The sequence below is a fragment of the Psammomys obesus genome, unplaced genomic scaffold (assembly GCF_907164565.1).
Source record: "Psammomys obesus unplaced genomic scaffold, mPsaObe1.curated_primary_1811, whole genome shotgun sequence".
Taxonomy (NCBI): Eukaryota; Metazoa; Chordata; class Mammalia; order Rodentia; family Muridae; genus Psammomys; species Psammomys obesus.
The window spans coordinates 10,923,212-10,939,320 of NW_026596091.1; the positions used below are offsets into that span (position 1 = coordinate 10,923,212).

Here is a 16,109-nt window from a genome sequence, read left to right on the forward strand (position 1 = left end):
CAGGACGTGTGGTCAGCCTCAGTTCTCTTCAGTCTTCACACTCTGGATGTTCCGGGAATGATGAGTGGGTTTAGGTTGGTTCTAGGATAGGCCCAGGGGCCTGGTTTGATCTGGGATCCCTGGGACCATACCTAGAACAAACCCAAACAAAACCAAACTCCTTGGGAGTGCTTTCAGCTTGAGTGGGCTTCTGGGCTTCTCACCTGTGTGGGCCTCCAGAGCTGTATCAGGGCCACACAACCACCTTTAAGGGATAGGGGTGACATTCCTGTAGCCTTCTATACATCGTCACATGCTAGTACTATGCCTAAGCACCGTTTAAGTCACAGTATGACAGAAGGTACAGACTGGTATGAAAAAGATCAGAAAATTCTTGTACTCAGAAATGGCGCCAATTTAGTCCTTTAACTTGGAAGGAAAAGAGGGCTAAGAGGTTGTGTAGGTCATTACAAAAGAGTGAACTTACACATGACGTCCTTTAGTTTTAGTTTTAGAAGAAATGTTAAACAATAAACTTATTTTCATGTAGTCAACCATTAGGAAATGTTATAAAGCCTAAAATAATATTATCTATTTTTAAGAAATAAGTGAGAAAAATATATCTATCTAGCATATCTACAGATAGTCCATTTTTAGGCTTATATAATCAGAAATATACACATCCTAAAGACCATTTCCACTTCAGCGAATTATAGGCTGAGTGAATCTCAGTACAGGGATAAACCAGAGTCACTGCTGATACACTGAAGTGGCTCCTAACGAACTATACTTTAAAGGGATCATGTGCATTGGAAGCTAGCACACAATTATCACTATAGAATCTTGGCTGGCCTGGAACTCACTCTGTAGACCAGGCTGGCCTTGAATCAGACATATGCCTGTTGCTGTCTCCAGAGTGCTGGGATTAAAGGTATGTACCACCACACCTGAATTCTGTCACACATTTAATGATACATGTAAAATCAGTTTCTCCTGCTAAATTTCATACATGTGAATCCTGATATGAATTCCTTCTCTTTAGCTTACAGCAACTGCACTGAGTAGAATAGTATTCCTCTAACAGTGTATTCAAAGACAAGCGCCAACCATGCCTGGCACCACTCCCTCTGCTCTAGTGGTATCGACACAAGAAACTGGTTTGGACCATTCTTTTCACAATTGTTCTATCATAATTTCCTTCCTTATCATGGATAACTGCAGGTCAGCTGCAGGAAGCATGATTATGAAAGACGGATAAAGCATTCCTGCTGAATGTAATGGGAGTGAGTTCCATGGAGCATGGGTACAGCACTCAAACTGTAATGATGGAAGCATGAGTGCCACGGTTAGAGAGACACAATGACAAAGCAGATGCTAGGAGAGCTGCTTCTAGACAGACTTAACTTTATCTAAAAATGTTACATGTTTTCATTTGAGAGAGGAAAGCAATCTTGCTTATTTTATATATTAAAGGCTAATTTAGGCATGTCAACTACTGAATGAAATTCTGCCACTCAGTTTTAGGCCTTAGCTCTGACACTTGGGAATTTTTTTTTTTTTTTTTTTATGGATACTTCCTTTAGTAGAATTAAGGAGAGCAAAAATACTATTTAAAAACCCAGCATATTAAAAAATAAATTATTTGTGGCCTAGAGTCTACTTCTCAGATATCTTCAATAATTACTGTTTTCTTATTTTCCAGGGCTTAATCAACTTTGTTTTGGAAACGAAGATGCATTTCTCTTAAAAAAGCCAAAGAAATTTATACCACCATATGGTATCCAATTCAAACATGTGACATGACAATGCTAACCCCGATGGACTGGTTTTAATCACTGCAAAAGAATTACATTTTAGAACCAACTTTAGAGAAGACAAAATATTGGGAAAAATGGTTATTTTTGTATAATAGCAATTCTATTTTGAAAGCAGGCACTTAACCCCGTAATTTCACTGGATCAAAGATTGTAATCCAATAGGTCAAATGAAATCCTACCAAAAAGTTGATGAGCGTAAGCAGCACGTCTTTTCACTCTGTATCTACTTGCTCTTCCTTTCCACACTTTAAGCAGCACAGTCACCTTGTCTTCAAAGCAGATCAGAAGGCGTGTGTGAAAATGGAGAATGGCTGCTAATTCAAGCACACTTAAGTAAGCAGGAGTAACCATCAAAACCAAACACATAACTAACGCCAGTCCAATCAAATGGAACTTAATTAAGGGACAGTTTTCACTGTTTAGTGTGTCACAGTATAATAACCAGTGTTAATAATGATCAGTGAGCTGGGTGTGTTAGTGCATGTCTTTAATCCTAGCACTTGGCAGGCAGAGAGGAAGATCTCAAGGCCAGCCTTGTCTACATAGTGAGTTCCAGGACAGCCAAAGTTATAGAGAGAGACTCTATCTCAAAAGCCAACAACAACAATAATACTTTTGTGCATTTGTGTATATGTTTGTGTATACATATATACAAGAGGTTGTATGTATGTATGTACGTATATGTGTGTGTGTCTGCATGTGCTTGCGTACATTAGGCCAGAGGTTGATCTTCAGTGTTTCCTTAGACCACTCTCACTGATTAGGTAGACTGGCAGGCCAGATGGTTTCAAGGGTTTTCCTGACTCCAACCCCAATGCTGGGGTTATCAATGTAACCCATATGCCCAGCTTTTTTATGTAGGCTCTGGGAATTTGAATGAAGGTTTTCATTCTCATACTTGTGCAGTGAGTACTTTATCCACTGAGCCATCTCTCCAGCCCAATAGTAATCGTTTTAATACAGAAAAATTAAAGTGTATTTCATATATTGTTAGAGAAGTAGGCTGTCGGAGTGATTCATTACCCTGTGAAGCTAGCCAGTTCTTACTAAATGAGTTAGGTTTAGTTTCAAACCAGTAACTCTTGATAAGATTTGCTGTACAGAATTCACAATGATGACATAAACTTTAAACCTGTGTACTGAATGAAGACTAATTAACAAAAGCAAATTACTAACATTTTTCTAAAATACACACAATGACATACAAAGATAACAGTCAATTTTTCTTTTACAGTTGAATGCATTAAGGAAGAGTTGTAGATATATCAGCACACAAAAACCAAATTAATATTTCATATGTATGGCATTCATGTTTTTAACCAAGTATTTTTAGCAAGTTCATAGTAAAACACTAAATGCACACACGCAAATGCTAAGCAGCAAAACAGGCAACACACACTTCATGCATATGACTGACAGAAAAGTGCTCAGCCTTTTCCAGTCTACTTACTCTTAGTTTAGACACAGTTTTAGCAAGCTTGGCAATCTGGTTTCTCAGTCCACTCCAGATTATAAGCAGCAAATTAGAGGCCTATTGCAGAAGCACGCACACAACATGGCAGCAAAAGTGACAGCTGATTATAGGGGAAGTTAGTGAAACTGTGGAGAAAACAGACACAACTCAAAAAGCAAGCAATATGAAATTCTGCAGCAAAGGAGTGCTTGACATTCTACATCTCAGTTGTCCCTGAGAGCGAATTTGTTTATTCTCCACTAGAGGAGAGGTTAAGCTATTTCCTGTACATGCTGGAATTAAGGGACAGAAGGAGAGAGTTTAAGCCCTATCAGTAGATGTTAAATTCAAGGATCAAGTGCGTTTGCTTTCATTCCCTGAAAGATGCAAGTCAGCCACATGCTGACGAGGATAACGGAGGTCATTGTACCAAGCATTTTGCTGTCCCTAATCTCCTACAGTTCTTGCACTTTTGTTTTCTAATCTAAGCAAAAAGTACACAGACATGTTCCCATAAACAGATCTAAAAAAAGGAAAAAAAATCAACCCTAATGTTTTGCCTGTTCAAGCACTGTATTTTTGGTCAACCAGGCTTAGCTGTATTGCACTTAAGTCTCCAGTATTTGGTTCTTGTACACTTGCTCTATTTGGGTATAAAAGCAATATGCTATGACTAAGCCAACCAATGACAAGCCCTCTCCTCATATTATTTCTATTCATTTAGCAACATGATTCATGTTTTACCTGGGAAGAAAACAGTAGAGTGAAAATGAAATCTTGCATCATTTTTATTCAACGCTCTGTTAAGTTGTAGCTTTTTAAGTGTATCAGAGGTTGACTTTTCTTATGCTTAACATTCAAGTACCATGTCTTTTATTATATGAATCAGGATATTACTATCTATTTTAATAAGCTGAGCTATACATTTATAACCAGATCTTCCTCAGCCTCAAAGGCATCATTTCTTTTTTAATTTCTAGGAAATAAAAAATACTGTTTAGGAATTTGAGTTTTCCTGAGAAAACTCTTGGAACACGACGAGGTCAGCAGCCTGAATACTTTCAGTGAAAGGCCTGAGATGCAGACTCCAGCCTCTTCATGCAGTAGAGCCTGACACCTGCTCTTTTTTCTTTTCCTCACTGTATATTTCTGATTATTCTGGAGCATGCTCAACTAGCCTCAGACTTGCAGGGATCCTCTTGACTGTGCACCTGGGGTTTTGGCATTACAAACATGAGTCACACCATGTTCTAGAATCTATATTCTTCAACATCCTTATCAATCTGGCTTAAGTGTGTCTTTTTCCTAACTCACTCATCATCAGCTCCTACTGACATAGATTCAGATGCTGTGACTATAATTAGTTTTAACAAGAACTTTATATATAAAGTTAGATAACATTCATGGTTTAAAAAAAAAAAAAAGCAGAGGACTGCAAATGAAAGATCAGCCAAGAGTCTGGCCCTGGACCTGCCAGACAACAGGGGTACAGAAGCAGAGAAAGAGGCTTTGAGGCTTGATAGCTGTCTGCCTGACTTTCTGCAGATACACAAAGGGTTAAAATTCTGTTTTCATGAATGACCCAAACAACCTGCATGTTTCCTCTAAGTTCTAGTTTAATCCTGGTAAAACAAACCTTGACAATATCTCTATTAAAAGCTGCTAGAATACTACTTCCAACAAGATTAATCATGCTACAAAACTTGGAAAATACAATTATAAGTTTTCTGACAAAAATGTTTCTCCCAGAAGCTCTCTTCTGGATAGGGAAGGCCAGCTACTAGATCCAGTCAGGAGGAAGTACAGTAGCCTTGGGAGAACGAGTGTAGGACTGTCCTCTTGAATCCCATCAGCCTGTCCACATACAAATGTACTCATGGCACGAAGTACAAGATGCTCAGCACAGGATCTGAGACTTATTGGGCACAAACAGTATGTAGGTCTTGTTCCAAAACAACTAAGAATTACAGAGAGCATGGCTTAAAGTCTGCATTAAAAAAAAAAATAGGACTTCGAGTTTATTGTGAGTCAGGGATCCACTAAAACAGTCAGGGGACACTGACTTAGGATACTGTAAGAGCAAATTAGTCAAGAAAATTTCACAGAGAAAATGGTGCTTTTATGTTGGAAATGTTTAAATGATGAAAGAAATATAAAAGCTGTATCTAAAAAAGAACATCACTTAAAGTCCTAGACTGCAAGATTGGGAATTCTGGATTAAACCTCGTTTTTCAGAATTTGAAAGTATCAGCTCAGAGAGCATAAAACTGATAAAATAGATAAATAGATTTCTGTTAAAGTGATATGCCCAAATCATATAGACTGAAAGAATTAAAAATGACTGGACTCTAATTTTTCCTGTGTTATAAATTAAGAGAACTCAACAAAATTTCCTTAATAACTTCTAAACCAAGGGAGAAATGAAGTTGGCAAACAATTTAAATAAGAATGGAAAATTGTGTCACCTAGGATTACAGAAGTAAGTTACAACACTGCAAGTTCCCTTTCCCTCGAAATTTGGCTATTTCCATGCCCAGCTTAGGGTGCTGCTCCTGACATGTTAACACTGCTAAGCATCAGAAAAAGGCAAAATCCTAATAGTACAAAGTCTACTCACAAAAAGTAGATTTTCCTCAGGATAAAAAAGCTATTAAAATAAAAAAAAACTTGAGAATAAGTAAATTTCCTCACTAAAAGAATTAAGTTACAGAAATTCATATACTCTCCTCCTGGAACAGCAGCATAAATTGAGTTTTTTCTCACATTCCTCCCAAATAATGGGTATAAACTCTGTAAGTGTACAGTAGCAACAGGTTTCAGAAAACAACTATTCCTGAAAATATCACTGAAAACACAATTTGAGCACAGAGCAGATAAGACTGGTCTCTAGAAACTATATTCACAACAAAATACAAACGGACAAGGATACTTTGCAAGAAAGCTGACGTGTTTCCTGAGTCTTAGTAAGGTAGGCCAGGCTAGAAAATAGCACTGTAATCTACCTACAGCAAAGGCACAGTTGTCTAACCTGATAGAACTTTCTGCATTGGGGATGGGGCCTTTGATGTTGTGATACTCAGACAGCATCTCTTTGTGTTGCAAGAGGGGCAAACAAAAAACACAGAAGGGTGTTTCCTAGAATGATACATTATGTTCCTTTTAAAGTGTGTATGGCCCCTTAAATAAATACATGTATGAACAACAAAACATTCAAAACATGCCACAGCCCAAACACCCTTGAAACTACTTTTAAGTTCCAAACCCCAGCACACGTCAATTGTAGTAATTAAATATTTTTATTTAGAACCTGTATCTCTGTCTTAAGAGTGGTATAAACAAAATAAAATACGAACAACGTATTAACATGACCGCTGCAGTTACATACTGCAAGGACACAGTAGAAAAGGCTCATTCTAAATGTTTATGCTCTGCAGGAGACTCGTCCCAGTTATCTTTCAGCAGCAAATTTTGGCAAAAAATGATAAATTCATTTCCTATTAAAAGTACTTAAAGAATTTCCAAGATTATCAGTTTTCCCACAAATGAAACAGCAGTTTATTTAAAAATGCCCTTACCTTTCTCTCCTGTTCCTAAAAGATCTACCTATACAGGTATCTAGGTTTTCAAGTCAGTATTCACCCTGTAAATTCACGTCTTAGCTTTAATAGAGTAAACACACACTCATTTCCCTTTCCAGTCTTGAAGCTAGAACACTTTTGTAAAAGGAACAATCAAAAGAGATTACTTCTTCTTGGCTTTTATTTTTCTTCTACCTCATTTTCACTCCCTTCAACTATTTGTTCTTCCTCGTCATCACCAAAAGTCTGTTCCTGCATGTTGGTGAAGGATAGAGATCTGGCAGCCACCTCGGCAGCCAGGCCGGCGCTGAAGGTGAACTCTGGTGACAACTGCAGTCGGGCCAGCCTCTGCTTAATGGAGAGCTGTGATGAGTCCCTGGGACTTGGAAGGGCAGGGGGCCCAGCAGCAGCAGCTTGGGGAGCCTCAGCCTCACTCTCACACTGGTAGCACATTCTTTCTTCAGCTCCTTGGAGGAAGACTTCATTTGCGGAAGTGTCTTTATGTTCACCCTCTGGAGGGCTATCACATACATACTCAGTCCTATTTCCTTCATTGTCACGTGGAGCAGTCTGACTATTTTCCTCTTCAGTATCATTACTACCGACTTTTTCTGTATCTGAATTCATGAGTGTTTCTGAATTACTTACAGATTCCACTGGGTCTACAGGAGACAAGGATTTCAACACAGCTTCAAAAAACAAAAAGAGGAAAAGAAAAGAAAAAAGAAAAAAAATAACTAAGGACCCAATGACTTTTAAACTCCCAGTAGCTTTTCTTAAAAAGGAGCAACAAATAAATAAAAGCTCAATATAAACTTTCTAGTAAAATAAATGTAACTTTATAAATATGGGAAGTTTTAGGAGATAAAATACCTAAGAAATGAAATGAGACGGGGACTTGCTGAAGAGTATGAAGTTCAAAGGCTGTGCTTCTCAAAGCATGGGCCTTGAATCAGCAGAACCAGCTATCTGCTCCAAAGCTCCTGGAAACAAGATGCTGGATTCTGGTAATAGACAGCGAACTGGACAGTGGGGCTGGGGACAGCGATGTTTACAAGCTATCCCACTCATTTCTGATGATCACTAAAGCTTGGGGACTATTGTCATTAAAGGAATACACTGTGGTTTTTACCACAAAGATAAAAGGCCTACTGTGAGCCAGATAATGACATCTTCATCATAATATAGATATGTATGTATATTTACAAGGTATGTAACATACAGTTCAACTTACTTGTCAATTACCTAACAGGACCTGAATGGAAGTAAAACACATGTCTACATTTTGTAGTGCTACAGACAACACAAATTAACTAAAATCTGCATTCAACTACCAAACAGTGTAACACATAAATAGAACATAGATAGATGCATACAGTAGAAGTTGTTCTTGCAAGAAAAATGAAGTTTTAGTTAGCCACTCTTGGTGTTAGTAGGCAGTGGGTTGCTTGCTAGGCAGTCTCTCCTCCCAGCATGAAGGGTTAGTATAATACAATCTATTATGAAGCATGGCAGAAGGAAAAAAGTGCGTCTTGAAGGTCTGGCGTATAGTTAAAAAGCATTTTGGTAAAACGTGTCCATTTCCAAGAAACATCCCTATGCTGCAGTGACTCCACTAGGGAAGCAGCAACAACAGAAACATGGCCACAGCAGGTTCCAGTGTAGGCTTTCCCTCTCTAATTCCATTCGGACTTTACCCCTGTAGGCAGAGATGAAAACAACTCTGGAAGACGTACTGAAAAATTTCATGGGAATGCATTTTTTCTCTGGCATCAGTAGATTTTTACTTACTTCCACAAACTATATAGCATTACTGCCTTTTCAAATGCAAATGGAATCAAAAGCATGTTCCTGAAAATGAGACACATTTCTCTCATTTGCCCATAATGTCAATAGGTAATTTTACAGCTAAATAATCTGAAGAAAACACCACATAATAACAAGAGATACAAGCTTATAGATAATGCTATTTTAAGCATTTCTGCATACTTTTGTTAGTAAATCTGGTAGGTCTTAACAAGTGTACTATGGTACAAGTGTTCTCGATCATTGCTAATTGAATAAGGGAGTCGGAGTACTAGGAATATCAGCTGACAACAGTCTTAAAATTGAACTCTGTAGGGAGTAGATTTTTTTTTTTTTTTTTTTTTTTTTTTTTGTCTGTTGATCTATGTGCTACACATAGCCGTAAATTGTGTCGGGTATCTAACAGGTACTTCATAATTACTTGTTGAGTCACAACTTGCTGAATGAATGCTGTTGGAGAATAAAAGCTAGAAAAACAGGACAAATTTAGAGACAAAAACAAAATTACCTGAACATAGAAACTGACCCTATCTAAAAAAATGACACCCCCAATCTTTAATTCATGACCAAGCTGATTACAGAACTTCTCTACTCTGCTGCTCAAGCCCTCCCTGTCATACCGGCTACACATCTCCGTGGTAAGAGAGGTGGGACAGTCCAGGACTCACAGAGGAGACACAGCTAGCAAGCACAGCTTGGTAGAAAAGACAGAGCTTTTGGTCAGAGACCAGCATACATTTTTTCTAAGAATATAAACAGCAAGTTTGTGAAACTAATCTAAATAGATAAGTGTAAGTTGAGGAAGATATCTTTATTAGAAATACTGGAAAATACAAGTAGACATGCTGGATTCTTACACTGGAAAGGCTAATATAAAAAGAAAGATGGAACCATTGTAGTTTTAAGACAAAAGGCCATCATTAATGAATGCACTGTTTGGATTTGAACCAAGTTTGGAATAGGTTCTAAGATAGCTTAGGGGGGAAAGGGTACTGAAATGGAAGTTAGCTAAGGGACTATTCTAGTGGACAAGCATTATCTAGTGGGGATCTGGGTTCTAAAGGTAGCCAACAGAAACAGCAAAGAAAGATGAAACCAACAAATAGATTGGACTGGAGAGAAAGGTGAGGGTTCATAAGAGAAGACAGGAGAGCCCCAAGGGGCTTTCCAGAATAGATGATGTATATACTTCTAAAAAGAAAGGGAAAAGCAGGCAACTGCATTTGAGGGTCTATAAAGATACTCTAAGATGGGATGGAAGGCCCATGCTACCTTCTTGTAAGTTTACAGGAATTAATTCAACTGAGAATGAATTAAGTTGACATTGCCAACTACCAAGTTTCTTTTCATTCCTTCTCTTGCCTCCCATGAAGTATAACTGAAGGAAAAAAGTGAGGATAACATGGAGAAGTGTGAGGCTAGCCAATAACACCCAAACTTGTCTATGGATTCGTGTACACAGTGATTGTACACCTCCTCTGCTTCCATCTATTAAGTTACTTAAATGAAGTGGCCAAGTGGCCTAGATCTTTATGCATCTTTCAGCATGTTTTAAACAGTTATTAATGGTAAGCTTTATTGACGTACTCTAAATAGAGAACAGAGCTTAGATTCTCAAATTTTTTTCCTTCTTGTCTATCCTTCCCTTCTACCCCAAAGGGTCATACTATGTAGCTAGGTAGCACAAACTTGCTGTGCAGCCTCAGCCTCAAACTCACTATCCTCCTTGCCTCAACCACCCTGCTGGGATTACATCGCCACCACGGCCAGCTCAATCTAATCCTCTCTGAAACAATCTATCAAAGAATTAAATAACTGATGAAAAAGTGAGACTTCACAGTCCCAGTGTGACTATATGGCATTGTTTCATTGATCAAATTGATTCTCCTTCTATATAAAAGTACTATGCTGACTGGTGGATCCAGAGTTCTACAGTTAAAACAGCATTCATGGTTCAAAAAGAAAAGACCCCTGCCACTGAAACAACCTGGACTCTGAAGTCGGAGCTTACCATGGTCACTAAACAGGAGCTGCTTCCACTTTTGCCTTTCTGCCTCTGAAGCTTTAAATCCCAGCACGGATTTTAACTCCTGTAGCACCCTCTTGGATTCTTCTTGCTCACGCTTCTGTCTCTCTCTGTCTTCTTGAGACAAGTAATACAAATCATCTTTTCGGAACTCACTTTCTATGTCTATGTCATCCACATAAGCTTCTAATTCCTGAAAATGAAGTAAAGACAAAGAACTTCAAGCAGACAGTTCTTCAACAGTATTCACTACTTACACCTTCTCATCTCGAGGACTGTGTCTTGGCACAGTCATCATGATGGATGAGGAGGGAGGAAGGCAACAAATGTATCTGCTGACAAATTAAAATCTTCAAAAAGCTCAACAGTGGATACTAAAGAGTTCTAGATAAGAAAGTTTAACATCGATGGCTACATTCTACTCTGAGTCGATGAATCAAGTTCAAGACACTAAGAGCAAATACTTTGACATAGATATACATTGCATTGTAATCTTAACCTCACTAGAAGCAGAAATTAAGCAATTTGTCTGATGTGACCCATGTCCCCTAAAATAAAAGTAGACAAATTGTTTATGGACCTTTTGTTCAGTGGAAACCAGCACCTTTCACCCTTACCTGTTCCTCGGGGATGGGGTCTCTGTCCTCAATGTGTAGAGTAGGCCGCAGCAAGGGCGCTGCAATGCAGTGTGGGTTTTCACATGCTACTTCAGGCTTGCCTTTAAAAAGAGGATGGGTGGTAGGCCAGATAAAGACAAGAAACAGGCCATCAGAAACAAAGGCATGAACATGCATCCTTGGCACTAATGCCTTGTTAGTTTCATAGTCCAACTTTCTTTGTTTTGAGGCAGGGGTCTTTTTAGGAGCCCAGGTTAATCTTAAATAAGCTTCATGAGTGTTAGATTTTTGATGTGTACCTGGCTCCCAAAGTGTTATGGTTAAACCTTTCTATTTGCAAATATTAAAGACACCAAAGTTAACAGTAATAGCTGTATATTCACCACTCTTGAAGGAAGTGGTTGCAGTATCTGCCACATGATAGATGACAAATACTCCTCTCTCACAAAATATTTTCTTCATAGCATTTGGAGGGTTTTAAAACAGATAATTATTTTATCTCCTAAAACAAACAAACATAAAAACCCAAAGATTGCTGGGCATGGTGGTGCATGCCTTTAATCTCAGCACTCGGGAGGTAGAGGCAGGTGGATCTCTGAGTTTGAGGTTAGCCTAGTCTACAGAGTGAGTTCCTGGACAGCCAAGGCTACACAGAGAAACCCTGTCTCAGAAAACAAACAAAAATTAATAGAATTAAGAACAATTTTAATTATTTTTATTTTCCCCTTACTTTAACTCAGACTTGAAAATGAGTTTGACATGTAAATATCTTCACATGCTCACCTGAGTTTACCTTTTATTAACTGAATTTTCATTTGGTATTTAATCACATGATTACATATTATATCCCTTTATAATTTTCATCCTTGTCTCTACTTAAAAGAAGTGGCATATTCCTATAAAACCAGAGGTGGAGGCAGAAGAATTAGAAGTTCAAGGTCATCCTCAGCTACATAGTGAATTCAAGGATAGCCTGGCTTACATGACTTTGAAATAAACCAAAACACCCAAAAGATATAATCCCAGCACTGAGGAGGCTGAAACAGAAGGACCACAAGTTCAAGACCACCCTGGATATATATGAAGATTCTGTCTCAAAACACCAACCAAGGCTTATCCATCCAGATTTTTACCTTTCAAAAGTAAAACTAGTCACATAGTGAAAGATGCTATGAAATATTTAGGTAATGGTAACTGGAGAGTTGTCTTCAAGCAAGAAAGCTAATGACTAAAAGTAAGATAAATTACAGTAGTAGAGAACACTAAAAAGAGACAGAATATCTTACTGATTAAAAACACTAGAGTTAGACATGCATAAATTATATCCCAGTTGCTTAAGCTTTCTAGCTCAAACAAATTATTGGTGAAAATAACAATACTTATCTTGTTGCAAAGATTAAGTAAGACATCAAAAGTACTTTGAGCAATGCCTACCACAGACCACACAGTCATGTAAGTTCCATTGCTGCTGTCAGAACAACAGTTTTTCCTTTATCAATGTGTAAGATTGTTTACCTTATACAACAAAGTAAGAGCTTCGGATAAAAAAAAAAACAAAAATTTCTGAACAAAATGATCAACAACAACAAAAAATCCAAATCCCAAGTACTGCTTGTTGCTTTTGAAGTACTGGGGATTGAACCCTGGGCCTTGGGCAGGAAGAGCATGCAGATGACAACTGATGGACAGACACATCAGCCCTTGAAGACAGTTCATCAATACTGCTAAATATAAAAGTATAACACCACAAAAATGAAAGAATAAATCACAAACTTACAAAACACATTTGAAATATAGGTAGTCTTTATGACATAAAAATCCAGAAACCACACAAGGAAAAAAAATGCTTTTTTTTTCTTTGCAAGAAAAAGCATACCCAATTAATATATTCCATAAAATATTTAAAAACAAAGACATTTATTTTATGAGCATGTACATGAAATCTCTAGACTATACAACAGAAACTCCTTAGAAAAAGGAGTTATATCCTAGGAAAGTAACCAGAGGCTGGGAGAGGGATTGATAAGGCTCTTCATCATATTCCTACTCTTTGCTGGCTTTTAGATTTTTGAGCAGAAGAATTTTCTAGTTCTTCATAAAATAAATATTAAAATAAAGCTTTAAAAATGAGAAGATCAACTGAAATGTCAATGAGAGGAGGAAAATTTGGGTTCCAATGGGAACTTTTGCCTGGCTAGAGGCCTACTGCATAAATTACTCTGATACTGGGGTGAAACAGACAAGGGATCTTTTGGCCAGCCAGTGATGGCAAGATGCTGGGAATCATGATTGGAGGACTCTCCTGGTGTGCATAGGCTTGTGTGGTCACAGCAAGATAGAGCAGGAAAGGAAAATCTCTCAGAGGATGAATCTACAGCCATCCACAGTGACAAATGATTAGTTACCTAAAAGTGACTGTGCTAAGTAAATATTTTGAAAATAGTGAGTCAAGTTTCCTATAGCCAGAGAAGGGAGGTTTGATATGGAAACGGGGAAGGCCAATAAGTCACATGGTGTTGAAACTCTATTAGCATTATTGATAATGACATAGCTTTTAACAAACATAGACAGACAGATACACAAATGGATCTGAATATGTGTACGGCTACACAAGTACATTTTGTTGCTCTGGCTGTACAAATATGGAAGCAAATACATCCCAGGGGTAATGAACATACAGAGTATCCACATCTTGTTTTCTAAACACTACTTTCCACTGAAAGGACTGATTTTTTTGCATTGTCATATTGGTATCAGGATGAAGCAAGGTGAAAAAAAGGAAGTGTTTAACAAAGATGTTGAATATGAAAACATCAAAATGAAATAAATTCTTTTTTATTCTAATTAAAAAGATTAAAACAAAGAAGATGATAAGAGAAAATTAATGACCTTCATAAAAATTAGCCTGAGTGGTTCCCTCTGGCCAAATATAATTATAGTAACAATTTACAATTCCCTGAATAAGGTTAGCACCCATAAAGCTTTACTGATATAAATAAGCAAATAAGTAGACAAATGGATGCTTTTACCTTAGAATAGAATGCCAAATAGTAAGTGTAAAAGAAAAAATGGGATTAGAAGATTACCAGTTGGCAATTATCATGGAAATATTTAGGGATAATGGAATTTTATGTCTGCCATTTATTCTTAAATAATTCCGAATAGTACTACCACTAAAACCAGTTATATAAATACATATACACAAATTCAAGCAAAAACAAAACAGGTGAAAATAATTTAAGCTAATTAACTAATTTCAAAAAATCTCACACTTTGGCACTCAATTCTGTGGGGTTAGACAAATACATAGCCATAAACTTCCACAACCAGAATATCAAACAGTTCCATCTGCCCAAATATTAATCTATGCTGCATATACTTTTGTTGTTCTTTTTTGGAGGGAGGGCATGGTCTTGCTAAGTAGTCCAAGTTTACCTTGAACTTGCAGCTACCCTGCCTCAGCCTCTTAAGTTGCTGGGATGAGGTGTGAACCTCCATGCCTGGATATGCTGTTTCTTGGTAACTCATTTATCTATTTCTTCCCCTTCCATCTGACTCTAGCCTATCAGGTCTCATCAGGACTGTCTTTCATGGTCTTCCTCTTTGGCCTGGTATGGTTGCTCAGAGGGAGGTGATCAAAGAGCCAGTCACTGAGTTCACATTAGAGACAGCTCCTGTTCCCCTTACTAGGAAGCCCATTTGGAGACTGAGCTGCCATGGGCTACATCTGTGCAGGAGTTCTAGGTTATTTCTATAAATGGTCCTTGTTTGGAGTATCTGAATTAGAAAAGACCCCTAGGCCCAGATATTTTGGTTCTGTTGTTCTCCTTGTGGAGCTTCAGACCCTTCCAGGTCTTTCTATCTCCCCCTTCTTTCATATGATTCCCTGTACTCTGCCCAAAGTTTGGCTATGAGTCTCAGCATCCGCTTTAAAACCCTGCAGAGTAGAGTCTTTCAGAAGCCCTCTGTAGTAGGCTCCTGTCTTGTTCCTTGTTTTCACCTTCTTCCGTTATCTATCCCATTTGCCTTTCTGAATGAGGATTGAGCATCTTACCCAGGGTTCTCTTTTTTGCTTAGCTACTGAGCAATAAAAAACAAGGAAATCATGAAATTTGCAGGCAAATGGTGGGAACTAGAAAAGATCATCCTGAGTGAGGTATCCCAGAAGCAGAAAGACACATATGTTATATACTCACTTATAAGTGGATATTAGAATTAATTATTTTTAACAATAAAAATTCAGTGTATAAGTCTAGTTAACCTTGTAATAAAGACTCATGGGAAGAATATGGTATTGGCTTGTAGCACAAGGTAAAAAACTTAACATATTAACCATTTCAAGTAAAATTAATGGTGTAGAACCAAGAATGAGATCTGAGTTTAAAAATAGCAGGTTAGGGGGAAAAATCAGCATTGTATTGTAGCCTGTGAAACAAAATGATCTGATCTAAGACCATTAGACAGTGATGCTTATTATAAATTCACAGAGCCATTAACTATGTCCTTTGTATATTATGTCTTAATAACAGAAGTATTTTACCTTAAAAGGAAATCTCAGTACCTATCTCATGACCATCATTTTTTAGGGAGATCACTAGGGATTGAGCTATATTCCACTGAGCTATATTGACTATCAAACTTGTTGGGTTTTGTTGTTGTTTATTTTGTCTTGAGACAAGAGTTTTGTTAGGTAGCCCAAGTAGTCTTCAACAAGGCAATCCTTCTTTCTTAGCCTTCCAAATGCTAGAATTACAGGCACGAACTACTACAGATAGATATACCCATTCTATCTATCTATCTATCTATCTATCTATCTATCTATCTATCTATCTA

At 37.7% G+C, this 16,109-nt stretch overlaps 1 protein-coding gene across 8 annotated transcripts in view; it reads right to left on the reverse strand.

Moving 5' to 3' along the window:
• Window positions 1–6,526: 6,526 nt before the first annotated feature.
• Vezt (vezatin, adherens junctions transmembrane protein) overlaps window positions 6,527–16,109 on the reverse strand; it is a 60,814-nt gene continuing 51,231 nt past the window's right edge. For 6 of the 8 annotated variants that reach the window (XM_055627767.1, XM_055627765.1, XM_055627766.1 and 3 more), the window contains 3 exons: window positions 11,277–11,377; window positions 10,645–10,852; window positions 6,527–7,516 (listed from right to left, as the gene is read on the reverse strand). In XM_055627767.1, coding sequence (XP_055483742.1) covers window positions 7,008–7,516; window positions 10,645–10,852; window positions 11,277–11,377 — 818 coding nt within the window. In that variant the 3' untranslated portion in view covers window positions 6,527–7,007. The other 2 variants (XM_055627770.1, XM_055627769.1) reach the window with 1 other exon arrangement.